The 16,353-nt window shown below is 38.5% G+C and overlaps 2 protein-coding genes across 3 annotated transcripts in view; one reads left to right on the top strand and one right to left on the bottom strand.

The window, feature by feature from the left end:
* APX3 (ascorbate peroxidase 3) overlaps positions 1-16,353 on the bottom strand; it is a 232,400-nt gene that overhangs the window by 128,717 nt on the left and 87,330 nt on the right. The gene's annotated exons all lie outside the window — the stretch shown is intronic.
* On the top strand, positions 8,525-9,442 carry LOC149217322 (uncharacterized). The gene is made up of 2 exons (XM_089391345.1): positions 8,525-8,832; positions 8,937-9,442. The coding sequence occupies exons 1-2, from the start codon at positions 8,576-8,578 to the stop codon at positions 9,376-9,378; spliced, it is 699 nt and encodes a 232-aa protein (XP_089247471.1). The 5' UTR covers positions 8,525-8,575; the 3' UTR covers positions 9,379-9,442.

Genomic DNA, 16,353 nt, shown 5'->3' with positions numbered 1-16,353 from the left:
ACTATGCTGGAGATGCTACTGCACATAAAATCTTGCGCGCAGGATATTACTGGCCCACGTTGTTCAAAGACTCGCACAGCTACGTGAGGAAATGTCAAGTCTGCCAAACTACTGCTGGAAGACAAAAGAAGCCATCCCTGCCCCTACAGCCGGTAAATATCGAGCAACCTTTCAGTCAGTGGGGCTTGGACATAATAGGTGAGATCGTTCCTCACTCTTCTAAGCAGCATAGATACATCCTCACGGCAACAGATTATTTTACTAAATGGGTAGAAGCAGTTCCACTCAAGACAGCTAATTCTGAAAATATTATTGAATTCATAGATCAATTTATAATCACTAGGTTTGGATTGCCATCCGCTTTAACGTTTGATAATGCATCATACTTTTCTGGAAATGCAATAACTGAATTTGCACTTAAAAAAGGATTCAAACTTAAATATTCGGCCAATTACTATCCGCAAGGCAATGGGTTAGCTGAGTCAACAAATAAAAATCTAATCAGGATTATTAAAAGAACAGTTGACCAGAATCAAAAGAATTGGCACAAGGCTTTGATATATGCTTTATGGGCAGATAGGATAACGCAAAAAGCTTCAATCGGCACTTCTCCCTTTAATTTAGTTTATGGGAAACAAGTGGTTCTTCCGAATCACTTAGCCATTCCCTCTTTGTCTTTAGTACAATACATCGATGAAGTACCCACTTCCTCCTTACAGCTGAGACAAATGGAGATAATTAAATTAGAAGAACAACGAGAACAAGCTAAGAAAACGCATGCTCATCATCAAGCGCTAGTAAAATCCTCTTTTGATTCAAGCATAATGACCAGAAAAGATTTTCAGATGGGAGATTTAGTTTTAAAGTGGGATAAGGCTCATGAAGAAAAGGGCAAACATACAAAATTTCAAAGGATGTGGCTTGGTCCTTTTCAGATTGTTGAAGTCATAGGTCCATCAACATTTGTGTTACAGGATTTAGCAGGTAAGAGGGATCCTTTGCCTGTTAATGGACAAATTCTCAAGAAATATTTTCCATAGAAGATTATTCTTCTATTTTTGTAGAATAGTTTTTCTTTTCATAATAAAACCAGTTGTAAGTGGTTACATTAGGTATTTACGAAAAAGACACCAATTCTCTTTCAGATTTTGAACTTTTCGCTTGTATAAATAGCAAATCTTTTTGAAAATTGATCTTTATTATTGACAGATACAATTAAAAACTTTAGCCTAGATATGATACTAGTTTCAACTTGAAAAAACTTTTTAATGAAAGCAACCTTTAGTGAAGAAATTGTTTTATCTCAGTACAATGAAAGGTATCAATAACAAAATGAAGATTCTCTGTAGAACAGCTGTTTCCAAAAACTCTATTATTGTCGTCCAGAGCTATCTTAAGGAAACAATGACTTCCTCCCTGCTAAGGAAAACCGCAGCTTTCAGAGGGATAATCCAAGGATACACTATATCTTGAAGAATAAGAGGTCTCATCACGAGCCGGTTTATCATGATCACAGATATTATAACTTGCTGACTTTGCCAATACTGTCTACCACAACAGGGCAATGACTCAAGATTGTTGCAATCAAAAGACAAGGGGTCTCATCAAGATCCAGCTTGTTCAGCAAAGTTATGAATCAAGTGAGTGACTGTGTCATCATTTGGCTACCAAACCAAGACATTGTTCTTTAAAAATAAAAATAAAAAAAATCAAAGCAACAAGTGTGGATATGGATTTTTCTTTGAAAAATTGTAAGTTAACTTAAGTAGGATCCAGGATCATTGCTGGGTAACAGGTAACCCTGTCGAGGCTATAAACGCTTGCTGGCAGCAGAGGCTCTACCTACGACAAATGAGCATATTTAAAAACTGGCTTACAGAAGAGACTTTATTTTATCTTTAGACCAAGTAATGGTTGATGTAAATACAAAGACTAGCTTGAGGAAGCAAATAATTAGAATAGAAAGAGGTTGAAACAAAATATCATTGACAGTTTAAAGCATAATGTACTCTATCTTTCCATAACAAAGTTTAAATTTCTGAAAAATTTTCTGTTTTGGAAGTTTGAAAAATTCAATAGAAAAACAGAGATAACTGGTCCTTCCAAGTGAATCGCCAATTGTTGTGGCCACCAACAACCCCCCTCCTTATTTAGTATTAGCAATAACACTAAGTAAGTGGGGACCCTTAGTAAAAAATTCAAAAAATTCAATTAAGGTTGAGTATTCTACTCCTTAAGAAAACATCGCATCGCACGAATAAAATAGGACATTTCCTTGTGAGTAAAATGATAAACTGCGAGAATGTGACGCGAATTCCATCGCATCGCATGCATTAAGAAACGCTCATATTGAAATAACCTTAAAAAATCACCGATGGCTGATATGCGATATCGCGTATCGCAATATCGCATAACAATTTAATGATTATAACAATCTGTAATCTGCGATCTTGCGATAACGCGATAACGCGATAGCGCGATACTACAATCTATAATCTGCGATCTTGCGATAACACGATAGCGCGATACTGCGATCTGCGATCACGCGATATGCGATTTGCGATGAAAATCGCAGAAATTGTCCGTCGCAGATTTTCCCTGGCTCAACATTCAAGAAAATTGGATACGCGCTTTAATGGAAATTAATGAATGATACGCCAAGTGTTAATGAAAGACAGTTTTGTGTTTTTCGAAGAGTTAGTTCACGTCAGGTGGCATGTTTTTGTACATCCGTAGAGTTCAGAGCTTTCTTGTCGATTTTTATTATCATTACGCTCTCCTCATGTGTGAACTGCAGGAATGAAAAACAGAAACAACATGAAGCAATGTGCAGGAAGCGATTAAGGAAAAGGGTAAAGCTCCAATACTCGGAAGCAGAGAAAAAATGCCCTCATGAACGGATACCGCATGCAACAAAGCCGCAAATTCCAGAGCGCTGCTGAGCTATCCATTACAGATCTTTCAGTCAGAGCCATGGTGGAATGAGTAGTTGAACAATGCTGATATCAACAGCCGATTTAACGCTCAAGGTCAGAAGCTCATGAAAGCAGTAGGTTTACAAAAATTTGAAGCTTATACCCGGTGAAAGAAAAGGCGCTAAAGGCGAAAAATGCACCAGAAAGGCCCGGATCAAAGAACGGAGGCAGTTTTCGATGCGCAATTAGCGCCTAGCGCTAATCGCGCATCGCTGAGAAAATTACTCAAAAAGCAAAGTCCCTAACTGTTGAGTCACTCATAGGCCCAGAAAACGCAAGAAAGCAAAGGCAGAGGCAATTTGAGGGTTAACTGAGTGGAATGTGGATTATTACTGAGCATACACAGTAAATCCACATAGCCAGAAGATGATCTTCTATCTTGTTGCTGGAAAGATGGTGCCAGCTCTTGCCATTTCTGTTTGCTTAGCTCAACCAAAAGCGGAAGACAGTCAGCCGACTCTACCCAGGCAAATATTGAATGTTCGCAACATTAAGGAGCAAATACAGAAATAGTTAGATATTAGATTTAATTTTTAGAAATAGTTTTGCTTAGAAAAAGGGCAGTCATTTAAACCGTATCCTGAATCTGTGTAATTAAGTTATTTAGTTAGTAGTATTTAAACCCTTCTCATGCATTTAGAGAAGGGTCCAGAAATTTATCAAAAACTTGTCCTCAGAACATGCACTTTTGCACCCTCAGAGGAGGTTTTGGTGAATGAATGGATCAAGATTTGTTGATGTTTGCATTTGATATCTGCTACTGATGTTGCACTTCTGTACTCTTAGTAGATGTTAGAGCAAGGAGAGATAAATCATTATTACTTGAAGCTTATGAGTAGGACCAGTCATAAATGGTACTTTTATCTCTTGACCATTTCTGATTATATGTTAAAGTGATATACAGTTTTAGTTGTTTATATGTTATTGCATGAATGTTTGAGTTATCATTTGGCACTTTTGTACGGTGGTAGCTATTTATTTATGTTTAATGTATGAACAGCTTATTATGCGATATGTTGTTCACAACTGTTTTGCCTAACTTTTTATGCGAAATAGTTTATCTTAATTGATTTCCTTTCTTATAATCGCTGAATGATCTTTATTACCAGTTGTTATTTGAAATCTCTTTAGATCGCATAATAGAAGAATTACATCCCAGGGTTAGCATAGATTAGATGTGCTGTTTTTATTAGATTACAATAGCATAGAATTAGATTAAAGTTTGAATTAGAATAGTTTAGATAGGAACTGTTAGATCAGCAACATCCAATTCTACACACACACACATAGATTGGGAAACTGGTCCCATTATCCCCAGTCGGACCCGCTATACCAAACGGATAAGGAGCTGCCAACCAAGGTCCGGACCGGGTGGGTCTCCCCCTTGTTGTCGACCCGATTTTCGGGGCTTCAACAGAGTGATATGACTCACTATCTTGGAACTGAGTTGGCATCAGTAAAAGTGGTATGACACACTCTCTTCACATGGAATTGACTTCGAGTCAATAGAGAATGGTATGAGACATTCTCAATCAATTCTTCTTCTTCATGGTTCAGCAAAGCAGAGAAGAGCAGAGTCGAGCAGTGCAGGGCAGAGTTGACAGAGATAGTACAGTCTGGCTGATGGATCAGCGGATGGAGTTCTCCCTAGTTGAGAGGGAGTGTTAAAATTAGCAACTAGGGCCAAACTCCATGTGGGTCATCTTATTTATGGCAGGTGATTTTTCTTGGATTCCTCTCATCGAGAGGTGTAGGATTGATCTAAAGATCATTCAATTCCGATAAGTATTCATGGAGATATGAATTTATTTGTGTTATGGGACAATTCGTCAAGGTCAGCCAGCAACCAAATAACCCCCACATGTGCTCAACGTTTTAATATAAAAGGAGGTGACTTGATAGTCATTTGAACACACACTTCACTCTTGATTTCTCTCCACTTGTTTTGGGTTTTAGTGGAAGAGAAGTCTAAGAGGAGGAAGCCCTAGACGCAGAAGGAAAGGAGCCTAACATGAAGTCTAAACGCAGTCCTAGATGATGCCCTAGCAGCGCTAAGCACCTAGATCTAGGACGCTGACATATTGTGAAGAAAACAACCCTAATACTGCAACGCACAAGAAGAAAAGGAACTCGTTGGAGGCAAGGGAAGCTCTGTCTTAGCCGCAGCAAAGGAGAACTGAACAACGTGGTAATAGAGGTATGTTTCATGGGTCTTTTGGAGGGGAGAGTTTGTTGTAAGGGAGGCCGCGGTAGCTCCCTAGAGGGCCAAGACAAGGGAAGACTGTTTCAGCCTGCATGGAGGTGTTCTTGGGTGCAAAACTCTTGGTGAAGGGCAGTGTAGATTGTTGTGGGTAGGCCGCAAGTTCTACGAGCTGTTTGGAGGGCAACGTAGGGTTTATTGAGGGTTGTCTAGGCCCAGAATAGCAGTGGAGAAAGGGTTGGATAGGCCGCAGGCCTTAACACCCAAAATCAAGGCATGCATAGGATTGTTTGAGGGTAGTTAAGTACTCAGATCAATAGCATGGAGGCAGAGGATACTTGTGGAGGAAGCCGCAATTGTTTAAGGAACTGTGTGGGTATGTTTTAAGGCTGGCATGGGCCACAGTGATGCCGTAACCAGAACACAATCATAATAGCAATGGTACATGGGACAGCAATGGTACATGGTCCAGCCAATGAAACAGGAATCGCCGATTCCGGCGATTAATCGCGACTTTGAATCGGCTCAGCGGCAGAAAGTCCCGATTTGAAACTCGGCGTGTCAACTCGCGTTGACCGAGTTTCACTCGTGGTCAACACGAGTTTGACTCGCGATTCCTCCGATTTACCCGGCTCTGCGATTTTTTAGCGAGTCCCACCAATTTAAAATAGGGTTTTGGGTTCCGGTTGCGTTTATAACATGCGTCGATTGTTTAACGGTGATACATTGGTTGATAGCGCGTTGGCAGAGTGTAACGGTGATACATTGGTTGGATAGCAGTGAGCACAGTCCGCAGTCTTCACTGTTCAGTTGACAGAACAGCATTCGACCGCAGCACGGGCACCACAGAGCAGAGCCTGGAGGTGAATGATCAATACCGCAGAGCCTGCACCGAGGTGATCAATACCGCAGAGCCTGGAGGTGAATGATCGAAGCCGCAGAGCCTGCGTCACGCGTGAGCCTTCAGCGGCCAGGGTTGACGTAACAAAGAGGTAGCTCGGGTTTTCTGAGTTCTCAAATCATATTGATATTCGACGTAAATTTTAAAGGCAGAGGCAATGTATTATGTGACATACATAAATATGTTTAATAATAATAATTTATAATTAAAGACCAAGGGTCTTACAGTTTACCCCTTCACACTCGTGACTAGCCAATGTATATAAATATACCATCACAGAGGATTGTAGATCATCTCTTGTTGTTCACTCATTTTATATATAAATTTGCAGATATATCTGTTTATTTGTAACAGCACTCAAAGTGCTTCTTATAGATTTGCTTATTTCCACAATCTTGACAGACTTTGTTGCTGTTGATGTCTTGACAGCATTGGTGCAGGAAGCAACGGTGATTCTTTCTGAGTCTCACCATCTTCATGCCAACCCACCTGCAGGCTGCAACCTTCATTACCCTGCATCCTTTTGACTTACCAAACAGACAAGTAACTGTTGCTAAGGTGTGTGCATGAGTTTGGCTATGGGTTGAAGTGTGCGTTAGATGTCAAGACTCAAAACAAGTAATCAACCTTTTAGAACTTACCTCTACACATGCATTAGGAGTCAGGACTCACCTCCAGCTAAGTGTGTCCCCATTCTTGCATGATATATATCGAAGTCTTATGATGGCATGCACCTACTATGTGTTGTCCTAGAATGCATCCTCATGCAGTCTCAAGATATAAAAGTTACCCTCTCTTGATGCATGCACCTTCAAACTGCTGTAAAAGAGGAAAGTGTGCTGCTATGTTGCAGTGATTAGTGTGCCTTCTTTAGCTAATCAAAACAGTTCATATCCTCTTCATGAATGTGCCCTGTGTATAAGGCTTAAGCAACTTTTCGCTGCTTGTTTCAATGGTCTCCCTAGTTCCTGCAAGACAACATGTTAATGGGCCTCCCTAACACCAGATCCATACACTGCTGATTCAACAGAGACCATATTTCTACCAGCAAAACCTGAATACTGTACAAGCCTACAAGGCTTCTTTCATGACTTTCTTTGGACGTTACCTGATGGCAGGAACTGGCAGCATAAATCCCTGTGTTTTCTTTTGGGGGCAGACCAAATTGATGGCATTGGTCCAGCAGAAAGGAAAAAGAGGGGTTCTGTCTTCATTTAATTTTTTAAAATTTAAATTTCTAGCATATTGTAAATTTTTGGATAATTTTTAAATTTGATTTTTTGTTGTCTTTCACAGGAGCCACAAATAAAATAGAAGCCAGACTCCAAATCTTAACAGAAGCCACAAATTAAACACAAGTTCAAAGCAACAACAATGCCGAGAGAGAAGGACTTTGCTTGGGCTTATTGTGACAGGATTCCCGGAGACAACAGGCTCCTTTGTAAATTTTGCAAAACAAAATGTAGTGGAGGCATTTATAGATTCAAGTTCCACCTTGCACAAATAACTGGCCATGATATAGGTATTTGCGACAAGGTTGACGACAATGTCAAACACCAAGCAGCCTTGGCCCTTGAGATGTTAGAGCAGCATAATGCCAAGAAAGCAAAGCAAAATGCTGAAATAGGAACTATTGGAGTTGAACTTGATACTTTTTCTGCCACTAGCCCCATGTCACCTCAATCTGTTGAATCCTCAATGCCATTCCCAAGTTTTCCACACATGCCTCCAAGGCCAAGTCAAACTCAAAGCCATGCGAGTCCTTCAACTCCTTCCTTCAACACTGGAGGTGGAAACATAAACACCTTTTTTGCTCCCCGCACAAAAACCCGTTCCCAACCTACCTTGGATGGCACTGGTTGGAAAAAAAATATCCATAGTCAGGCAAGGAAGGCCATTGCTAACTTTTGGTACTATTCTGACATACCTTTCCACTGTGCCAGAAGTCCTTATTGGCAAGCTATGATTGATGCAATTGCTGTTGCAGGTCCAGGGTTCAAAGCCCCTACATCAGAGAGCCTTAGGACAGATATGTCGTTAGAGAGTGTTGAAGATGTCATGCTTGTGCTAGCTGAGTTTCGTTCATCATGGGTAGAAACAGGGTGCACCATCATGAGTGATGGATGGACAGATCAGAGGAATAGAACTTTAATAAATTTCCTTGTATCTTGTCCCGCAGGCACAATGTTTCTCAAGTCAGTGGATGCTTCAGATAAGGTTAAGACTGCCCAACTTATCTGTGAAATGATGGAGGAAGTTGTTCAAGAAGTGGGAGAAGAACATGTTGTACAAATTGTCACCGATAATGCAGCGAATTATATGGCTGCTGGTAGACTTTTTGAGATGAGGCACCCCACTATTTTTTGGACCTCTTGTGCTGCCCATTGCATAGATTTAATGCTTGAGGACATTGGTAACCTTCATTGGATACATGAGGTTGTGGAGAAGGCAAAATCCATAACCAAATACCTATACAACCACACTATTGTCCTAAACACTATGAGAATATACACTGAAGGTAAAGAAATTGTTCGACCTGCAGTGACTAGATTTGCAACAAATTTCATATCTTTGCAATCTGTGGTTGAGCAAAAGATAAATCTGAAGAGGATGTTCTTGGGACCTGAGTGGATGGGATCTAAACATTCCAAGACCCCTGAAGGCATCGAAATTGCTGCACTTGTGTTTAATGATGGCTTCTGGAAAGATGCTGAAGAGATTATTGCTGTGACGGAGTCCCTTGTTAGAGTTCTCAGGTACTTTTAGTCTTTTAACTTTTTCATTTTTTAAATTTCATTTCAAGCTTCTTTTTATTTACAATGTTTCATATTTCTTTAAATTTGAATGCTTGAACTTTCAGGATGGTTGATGGTGACAAACCCGCTATGGGTTACATTTATGAGGCGATGGATCTCGCAAAGGAGGCCATCAAAAGAAGATATGGGGATGATGAGACAAAGTATATGCCTCTTTGGGACATTATAGATGCACGTTGGGATAGGCAATTGCATTCCCCCTTACATGCTGCTGGGTACTTCTTAAACCCACAATATTTTTATGATAAGAGCAAATTTAATGAGGATGGGGAGGTTGGCAGAGGACTTATGACATGCTTGGAAAGGTGCTTCCCTGATCCAGAACAACAAAGTCGTGTCTTTTCCCAACTACAAGATTATAGGGCACCATCTAAATTGTTTGCCTATACCAGTGCTATAAGACAAAGGTCAAAGATGTTGCCAGGTACCCAGCTTGAAGGCTTCATCAATTCATTAAATTTGTTTAAACTTTATTTTGTATGTTAAATGTTTTATTAAATTTTCTTTTCTTTTTAAGTTTTTACTATTTACTAATTTGGTACTTCTAGTCTTCTACTCACAAACCCTTACCACTTGCTAGGTCTTTGGTGGCAAAACTTTGGTAGTGATACGCCAGATTTGAAGATATTTGCCATTCGAATCTTAAACCAAGCATGCAGTGCTTCAGGTTGTGAACGCAACTGGAGCATGTTTGAGAAAATACATTCTAAGAAGCGCAACCGATTGACACAAAAGCGCTTGAATGACCTTGTATTTGTCCATTACAATCTACGACTTCGCAACAAACAAATACAAGGTGAGATTCGAGAGCTTGAATTTGAAGGTTTCATAATCTAGTAGTAGTTCGTACTTTAAAAGTTTAAAGTTCAAACTTCAAAGTGAAATTTTAATTCACATTTCAATGTCTCATGATAATGACAGGTATTGATCATTCACCAATCGACCTTGAAGAGTTAGATTTGCAAGCTACAAATGCGGCAGAATGGGTTCAATTAGATGAGCCTCCTCTTTTCAGCCTTCATGACATGGAGGACTTTGAGAGTCAAGCAAGCGAAGGAGTGGGAGGAATCGCTTCTAGTTCTCACTCTTAAGAGTCTTAGACTCTTAGTTGCTGATTTTTTTCTGATTAGTATGCAGTTTTTAACTTTTTTGTAAACTTTTAGAAGCATATGCTTCTAAGGACTCAAGACTCAGTGCTTTGGATCATGTGTGGACTCATAACATATATGAGATACTTATTTATTCATGATATTTTGGACATCTATTGATATTATGCATTGTTTGGACATACCTTTACCCAATATTAATGAAAAATGGTTTTTTTAATTCAATATATGTGTATATTTTTATTTAATGAATTTGCCGATTTTTTCCCGATTTTGTCCCGATCCGATTAAAACTCTTCGCTCTTTTGCCTCGCCGATTTATTGCCGATTCCGAGTCTGGTAACATTGGGTCCAGCATTGGTACAGCAATGGGAGCAGCTATGAGTACATGTTGTACAGTGCAGCATAGTGCACATAGGAGTAGCAATGCATAGCATGATGTACAGTGCAGCATAGTGCACACAGTAGTAGTGATAGTGCAACATGGTGTAGATCAGTGTTGTTGGACATTGGTGCAGCAATGGGACAGCATGGTAATGATGGACATATAGCAGCAGCAAGAATGTATTGCAGCACCAAAATGATGAGGTGTTGCAGCAGCAGGATGATGAGGTATTGCAGCATGCATTTGGGTGCAACTTAGGGCAATGAACAACTCAGCATATTGCAGCAATACAATGATGGGTACAATCATGATTAGTGAAGCATGATGAGATGCAGCATAAAGATGATGGATGCAGCATGGTGCAGCATGATGATGAGGTGCAGCACAATGATAGGTGCAGCATGGTGATGGAGTCACCTTGGAGAATCTATTGAAGCAGCATGTCTTCAACTGAGTTCAGCTACCTCATGTATCATCTTCTTACAGATGATCTATGCTCTTATTTAGATAAGTCAAAGTGTTTACTTCTATTGTATATGTACTATCTCTCTCTCTCTCTCTCTCTCTCTCTCTCTGTTGAACTATTGAAAAACATATAAGAAGAATTGATCAAGGGTTTCCCCACATTGGGGTTGTCCCTGGCTAGCACCACATCTTGTGTCCTCTTGTCTTGGCTTGCCTTCTGCGATCTATATTTATGTTCTATCAGCAATTTACTTTAATGTTGATGTGATTGCTAATCTAGAAAAGATATTGAGCTAACTGTGAAAATTGAAATAGATTGCTCTAAGCACAGAACATACCTAAAATTTAACAGATTTACTGTCATGAGTCAAAGGAGTCAACATCTTGTTTATAAGACCCTTCCGGGCAAAATGCAATTGGAAAATGAATTATTTTTTAGTCTAGAAAGTCCTGGAAACTCCAAAAGTACAAGGTTGCCCTAGCAGCTTCAAGTTGGCCCAAAGGAGGGAATTTGGCCCCTTGGAAAAGCTATATAAAGGAGCAGTTCAACCTCATTTGGCACTCACTCGCCAAGAAGTTCAATCTCAAGGAAAAAGTTTGATCTATAGTTGGAAAGCAAGACAATAAGAGCAAAGGTTTAGAAGAAGAAGAACACTTGGTTTTGGGCTATCTCGCTCTCTCACGTGTGAAAGTCTAGGTTTTATGCAGCTACAAAGGTGACTAAAATTGCAGATCCGAGTTGTTGTAGGACGAAGTGTAGTCTCTTGTTGTTGGAAGGAAGAATACTTTGTCCTAACCTCATTGACCTTGGGAAGAGCTGTCTTGATCAAGGAAGGTTTCAAGACGAAGCTGGATTAGGGTTTCTACAGCTACTACAGGGCCAAAGTTGCAGGTCGAAGTAGCAGTATTGAAGTTGGCTAGTCAAAGTTGCAGTTTGAACCTAGTTGGTGCCATATCAAGGAAGGACTTGTTCGAAGGGCTGACATGGTACTTGGAGGAGGACTTGGTCTAGGATTGGGACTTTGTTGTCTCATCTTAATCAAATTATATAAGAAGAGAAGAGTTTTTCCCAGTTTTCCCCTTAGAAGGGTTTTTCCCTCGCTGAGAGCCTAATCATCTGTGTTTGTTTTTGTTCTTGATATTTGTTTGATGAAAAAGATCTAAATAAAGAACATAGGAATACTAACTAAGTTCACAAGCAAATATTAAGTTTAAGGAAAATTAATTCAATAAGATGCCACTTAGAATTTCCCAAAAGGAAGGGATACCAAAAGGTAGGAACCCCAAGCTCCCTTAAGAAAGAAACTTTTATTATTAAAGATTACAAAGAGAGAAAGAGAACGAACCTTGCACAAGATAGAAGGCCCTTCTCAATTCTAAAGAGGGTTACAATAGATGGTCTTTTACAGTATCAAATCCCGCTTCAAACTTATCAAGAACAATGCAAGAGATTCACAATGATGTCACAATACTTTCCTCAAAATTATGAATCCTCCAAAGAAATTTGCACCAACAGAGAAAGGAGGCCTTTCTAAGCTTGCGGCCAGCTACAAAATTTGATTGAAATTTCAATAAAATTATGGAAAAACCTCACGAGAAAGCCTTGAAGACCCTATCTGCAAAAAAGAGAGGGAGGAACCATCACGCAAATGACAAATGCGGCCTCAGAAGCTCACAGCCAAGCCTGAAATGAGAGTCCTAGAGTCTCACGGCTCTGCAAGAAAATAGGCCCAAAATTTAAATTTAATTTCAAAGAAATTTGGCCACAAATTCCTTGAAAAAAAAATTGGTAATCCTTCAAACCCAAGAAGCTTCAAATCTGAGGTGATGGACAACCTCCTTGAACCCTCGGCTAGGAGAGAAAAGACCTCCAAAAAGACAGCGGCTTTCTCCAACAAAATATCACAAAAAGGACTATCCTCCAACGATCAGTTCCTTTCCAAAGTTTCAATGGAGAAACCTTTAAGATTAATTGATTTTCTCTGCAGCAATTTTCCAGGGGATAGATATTTAATATCAAAGGCAAATATGGCACTATGGAGCTTGCGGCTAGAATAAAAATAATGCCCAAAAACCTGCAGCTAGCCTAGAAAATCTTCAAATGTATTATAAACCACAAATCTCAAGCTTTAGAATTTAAATCCTCCGTTTAGGATGCTCGGAAGGCTCTATTTTTTGTAGATCTGAAAAATAGTGTAACCCCAAGTGAAAATTCCTTCAGGGAATTTTGTAGGAATTTAGTTTAGAAACAAATGAGGACATTTTTTAGATTGCGGCTCTCAAAAAAAATTCATTGAATAAACTCCTTCAAAAATGCCCTCGCACCAGGTGAAAGAGACTCCTTTTGGAGCTTCTCGGCCTTGAGAAAAAATGCCCTTAAATGGTATGTGACTTTTCAGAATTTGGAATTTCAAACAATTCTTCAAAATTGATTCTTTGCCCAAAAATTTTAATGAAAAACCCTGCAAGAAAAATTTGATTATCTCTGTAAAATACCAAGGGTTAGCATATGAGATCAAAGGTAGAAATAAACCCTTAGAGGGCTTGCGGCATTCTATAAAAAAAATTCAATAAAATTTCAAATCTTGTGACAGATAGCTTACGACCATCTTGGAGAATTTCCAAAGGAATTTCTATGAGCAAGATAAATTTAAACGTATTATTGTAAGGCTACTAAGTGTTCTCCAAACCAGTGGCTTGACTTAAAATAATTCAGCCTGCAAAGAAATATGAGTAAACTCTCCAATCAAACCCTCCAAAGATTTAAAAATTTCAAGAGAAAAAACCCTTGCCAATATTTCGATTTTTCAAAGAGAGGAAAGAGGAAGGAGGCAGATCCAATTTCGATTTGTGCTCAAAAATTCCTCCAAACCCTAGCCGTGAGGGTATTATGCAGAAATAAGGGGATCGATAGTGTTTTAGAGCCACAAGAAAAAATGATCTTTGTCTTCCAAGCCCAATAATCCCCCTGCAAATAAGTTTAAAAGGAAAACCCTTGTCTTTCTCCTTCAGATCTGCCAGAGAAAACAATGAAGAAATGGAAAAATGTAAAGCCCTAATTTTTACAATTTAGCCAGAGAAAACAAAATTGAATGTACAGCCCTAACTTTTACAATTTAACCAGAGAAACTAAAATTGTAATTCATTTGCATGTACTAAGCCCTAATTTTTACAATTTAACCAGAGAAATTAAAATTGCAATTCATTTGCAAGTACTTACCTGAAAATCTCGTTTGAAGGAATTTTTGGGTTTGTTGTTGCTCCTGCTCGTGCTACCAAACCGACTGTTTCCCCCCAGCCTATCTGGATCAACCTCTGTGGTTCCCAGATACAGAAGACTTCGAAATAGAGGTCTTCTGGCCCCCATGCCCAAAACTCCAAGAACAATTGCTCAAACCTCTCTGTTTGTGACTCTCGGTAATTCTTTCACTGACCTCAACTCACCCGAAATGGAAAAACCCCAAAACTAACCCGTATGCCTTCTTAGTTCTCCTTGTATCCCTAAAACATCACCGCCTCCTTCCCCTTCCACCATCTCAGCATTTCTAATTATAATAAGGTTTTCAATGCTCTCTGTCGACGCCTGGCACCCAGAAAGGTCTTTTATGAATTCTCAAGGCAGTCACTTTTATAAGGGTTTAAGAGTTGACAGTCATAATTTTTTATATTTAGTTCAAGTGACAACTAATTTAAATAAATACACGAGATATTTAATACTGTTTATTAATTTATACCCTTCTATTAAAGTTTATTAACTTAATTCAGAGCTTATAAATTTATATAATTAATTATTGAAGCGTTTATCATTTGTCCTTTTTAAAGTTTTAAACATATATATATTTAGTTCCTTTTTAGTTGATATAATATATATCATGTTTCTTTTTAGTTAATATATAATTTCTCCTAGTTAATAATACGCACACACAAAGATTAACAGCTTGTTGCACCTTACATATACATTAATTAATATTGGTTATAAAAACTTAAAAGTTAATTTACAAGGTTCTATCAACAGCCCAAAGCATTTAAACAACGTGATACCTTACTTTTACCTTATAACGTTAATCATCAGCATGATATAAAGTGAGTATTGTTAATACAACTACATTGGGCTGCGAATATAACAATATCTAACGGAAATCATGACATGTTTATAACAATATACAAATGAGATTGTCTAACTTTAATATTTTAAATAGCTTTACAGCATCCAACCATGTCACAAAGCCTGTCCATCATTTCCAGAAAACCCTTGCAAGGTAACAAACTTCCACCCATCAAATTGTTCCCACTGCCATGGATTCCATTCTGATTATTCATAATTGTGGTCATTGTCAAAGGTGAACTCGAAATTCAAAGGCTCCACAATCACAAATGAATGAGTAGATCTCACGCAGATCAGAATATTCTTTCAAAAAAACGCCAAGTTTAGCTTCATGGTATTTGACATTTTTACAACAACAAAAAATGGTGAACACTGAAAACTATAGTATTTTTTCAATTCATGTACAGTTATGCATAATCCTAGCATATTAATTTGTATTAATTCATTATTTTCTTATTCAAATCAACAGGATTAGTTTGCTGATCTGCAATGTGTTCACACAGGAAAAGGAAGTTATTATAATTAATTTGCATTGTTTTGCTTGTATATAGCAGTTAATTTATTTATTTTTCACATGGAAGATACCTTTATATTACATATGAAGAATATATATGTTCCAGTCCTCAAGGGACTATTCATTTTCAACAAGGCTCGAAGCCATTACATCAAAGCTCATCACAGTATTTACAGGAATTGAACCTGAGCGGGGAGGATCCTAATCATTCCTCCCAACCACCCAAGATAAAACCAATTGACATAGCAGTTAATTTACCTTTTAGTGTGTTTTCTAGCATTTTTTAATCATTTTGCTTGCTGTTTTTGCACTTTTAGCACAGAACAGTTATCACTTCCTAGTGACCATACTAAGTGATTCCTGCATATAGGAGCACCTTTTGAGCTTGTTTGCTTGCTTCCCACTCATAGCACTTGCTGGTTTTTATCTTATATGCATAAGACAGCAGCATTTTTAGGCCATTTTTCCTTTCAAGATCCATTCATTTATAGTCTAGATTATCTAGGGGAGCCCCTCTCTAGTTGGAAAAGCACCAACCCAAAGAGTGACAGGTTCATAGTGAGGTGATATTGGCTCTTTTCCTAGTAGTTAGCTGAACCCCCTCCTAGTTTTGAAAGTAAAATTTCAGGGCGCTAACAAAGTTGTTGATCCAGAAAAGCAAAATGTTTTTGATAATATATATATATATATTTGATGAAGATTATAAACATGTGTAGGAAGAACAAATTTTTCTTATCAAGACCTAAAGAAGAAAGTCGATCCCAACAAGGATGGAAAGAGTACAGTTAACAAAAATCAGTCTAATTCCAAGCAATGATAAAGAAGGTGATTATAATGACACCAAAGCTAGCAGTGAAAGATCTTCTCCAAACATTGAAAAGGTAGA

This window comes from Pinus tabuliformis, chromosome 1_1 (genome assembly GCF_031772625.1).
Source record: "Pinus tabuliformis cultivar Carrire ecotype Pingquan chromosome 1_1, CPIR1, whole genome shotgun sequence".
NCBI classification, from domain to species: domain Eukaryota; kingdom Viridiplantae; phylum Streptophyta; class Pinopsida; order Pinales; family Pinaceae; genus Pinus; species Pinus tabuliformis.
The sequence above is the reverse complement of the archived record's forward strand: the minus strand, read 5'-3'. Positions and strand labels throughout refer to the sequence as shown.

Bases quoted from the DNA above. Each gene is read 5' to 3' on its own strand.
- LOC149217322 (XM_089391345.1), top strand. From the start codon at position 8,576: ATGAGAATATACACTGAAGGTAAAGAAATTGTTCGACCTGCAGTGACT. The intron at 8,833-8,936 runs GTACTTTTAGTC...TTGAACTTTCAG, and splicing joins TCCCTTGTTAGAGTTCTCAG to GATGGTTGATGGTGACAAAC.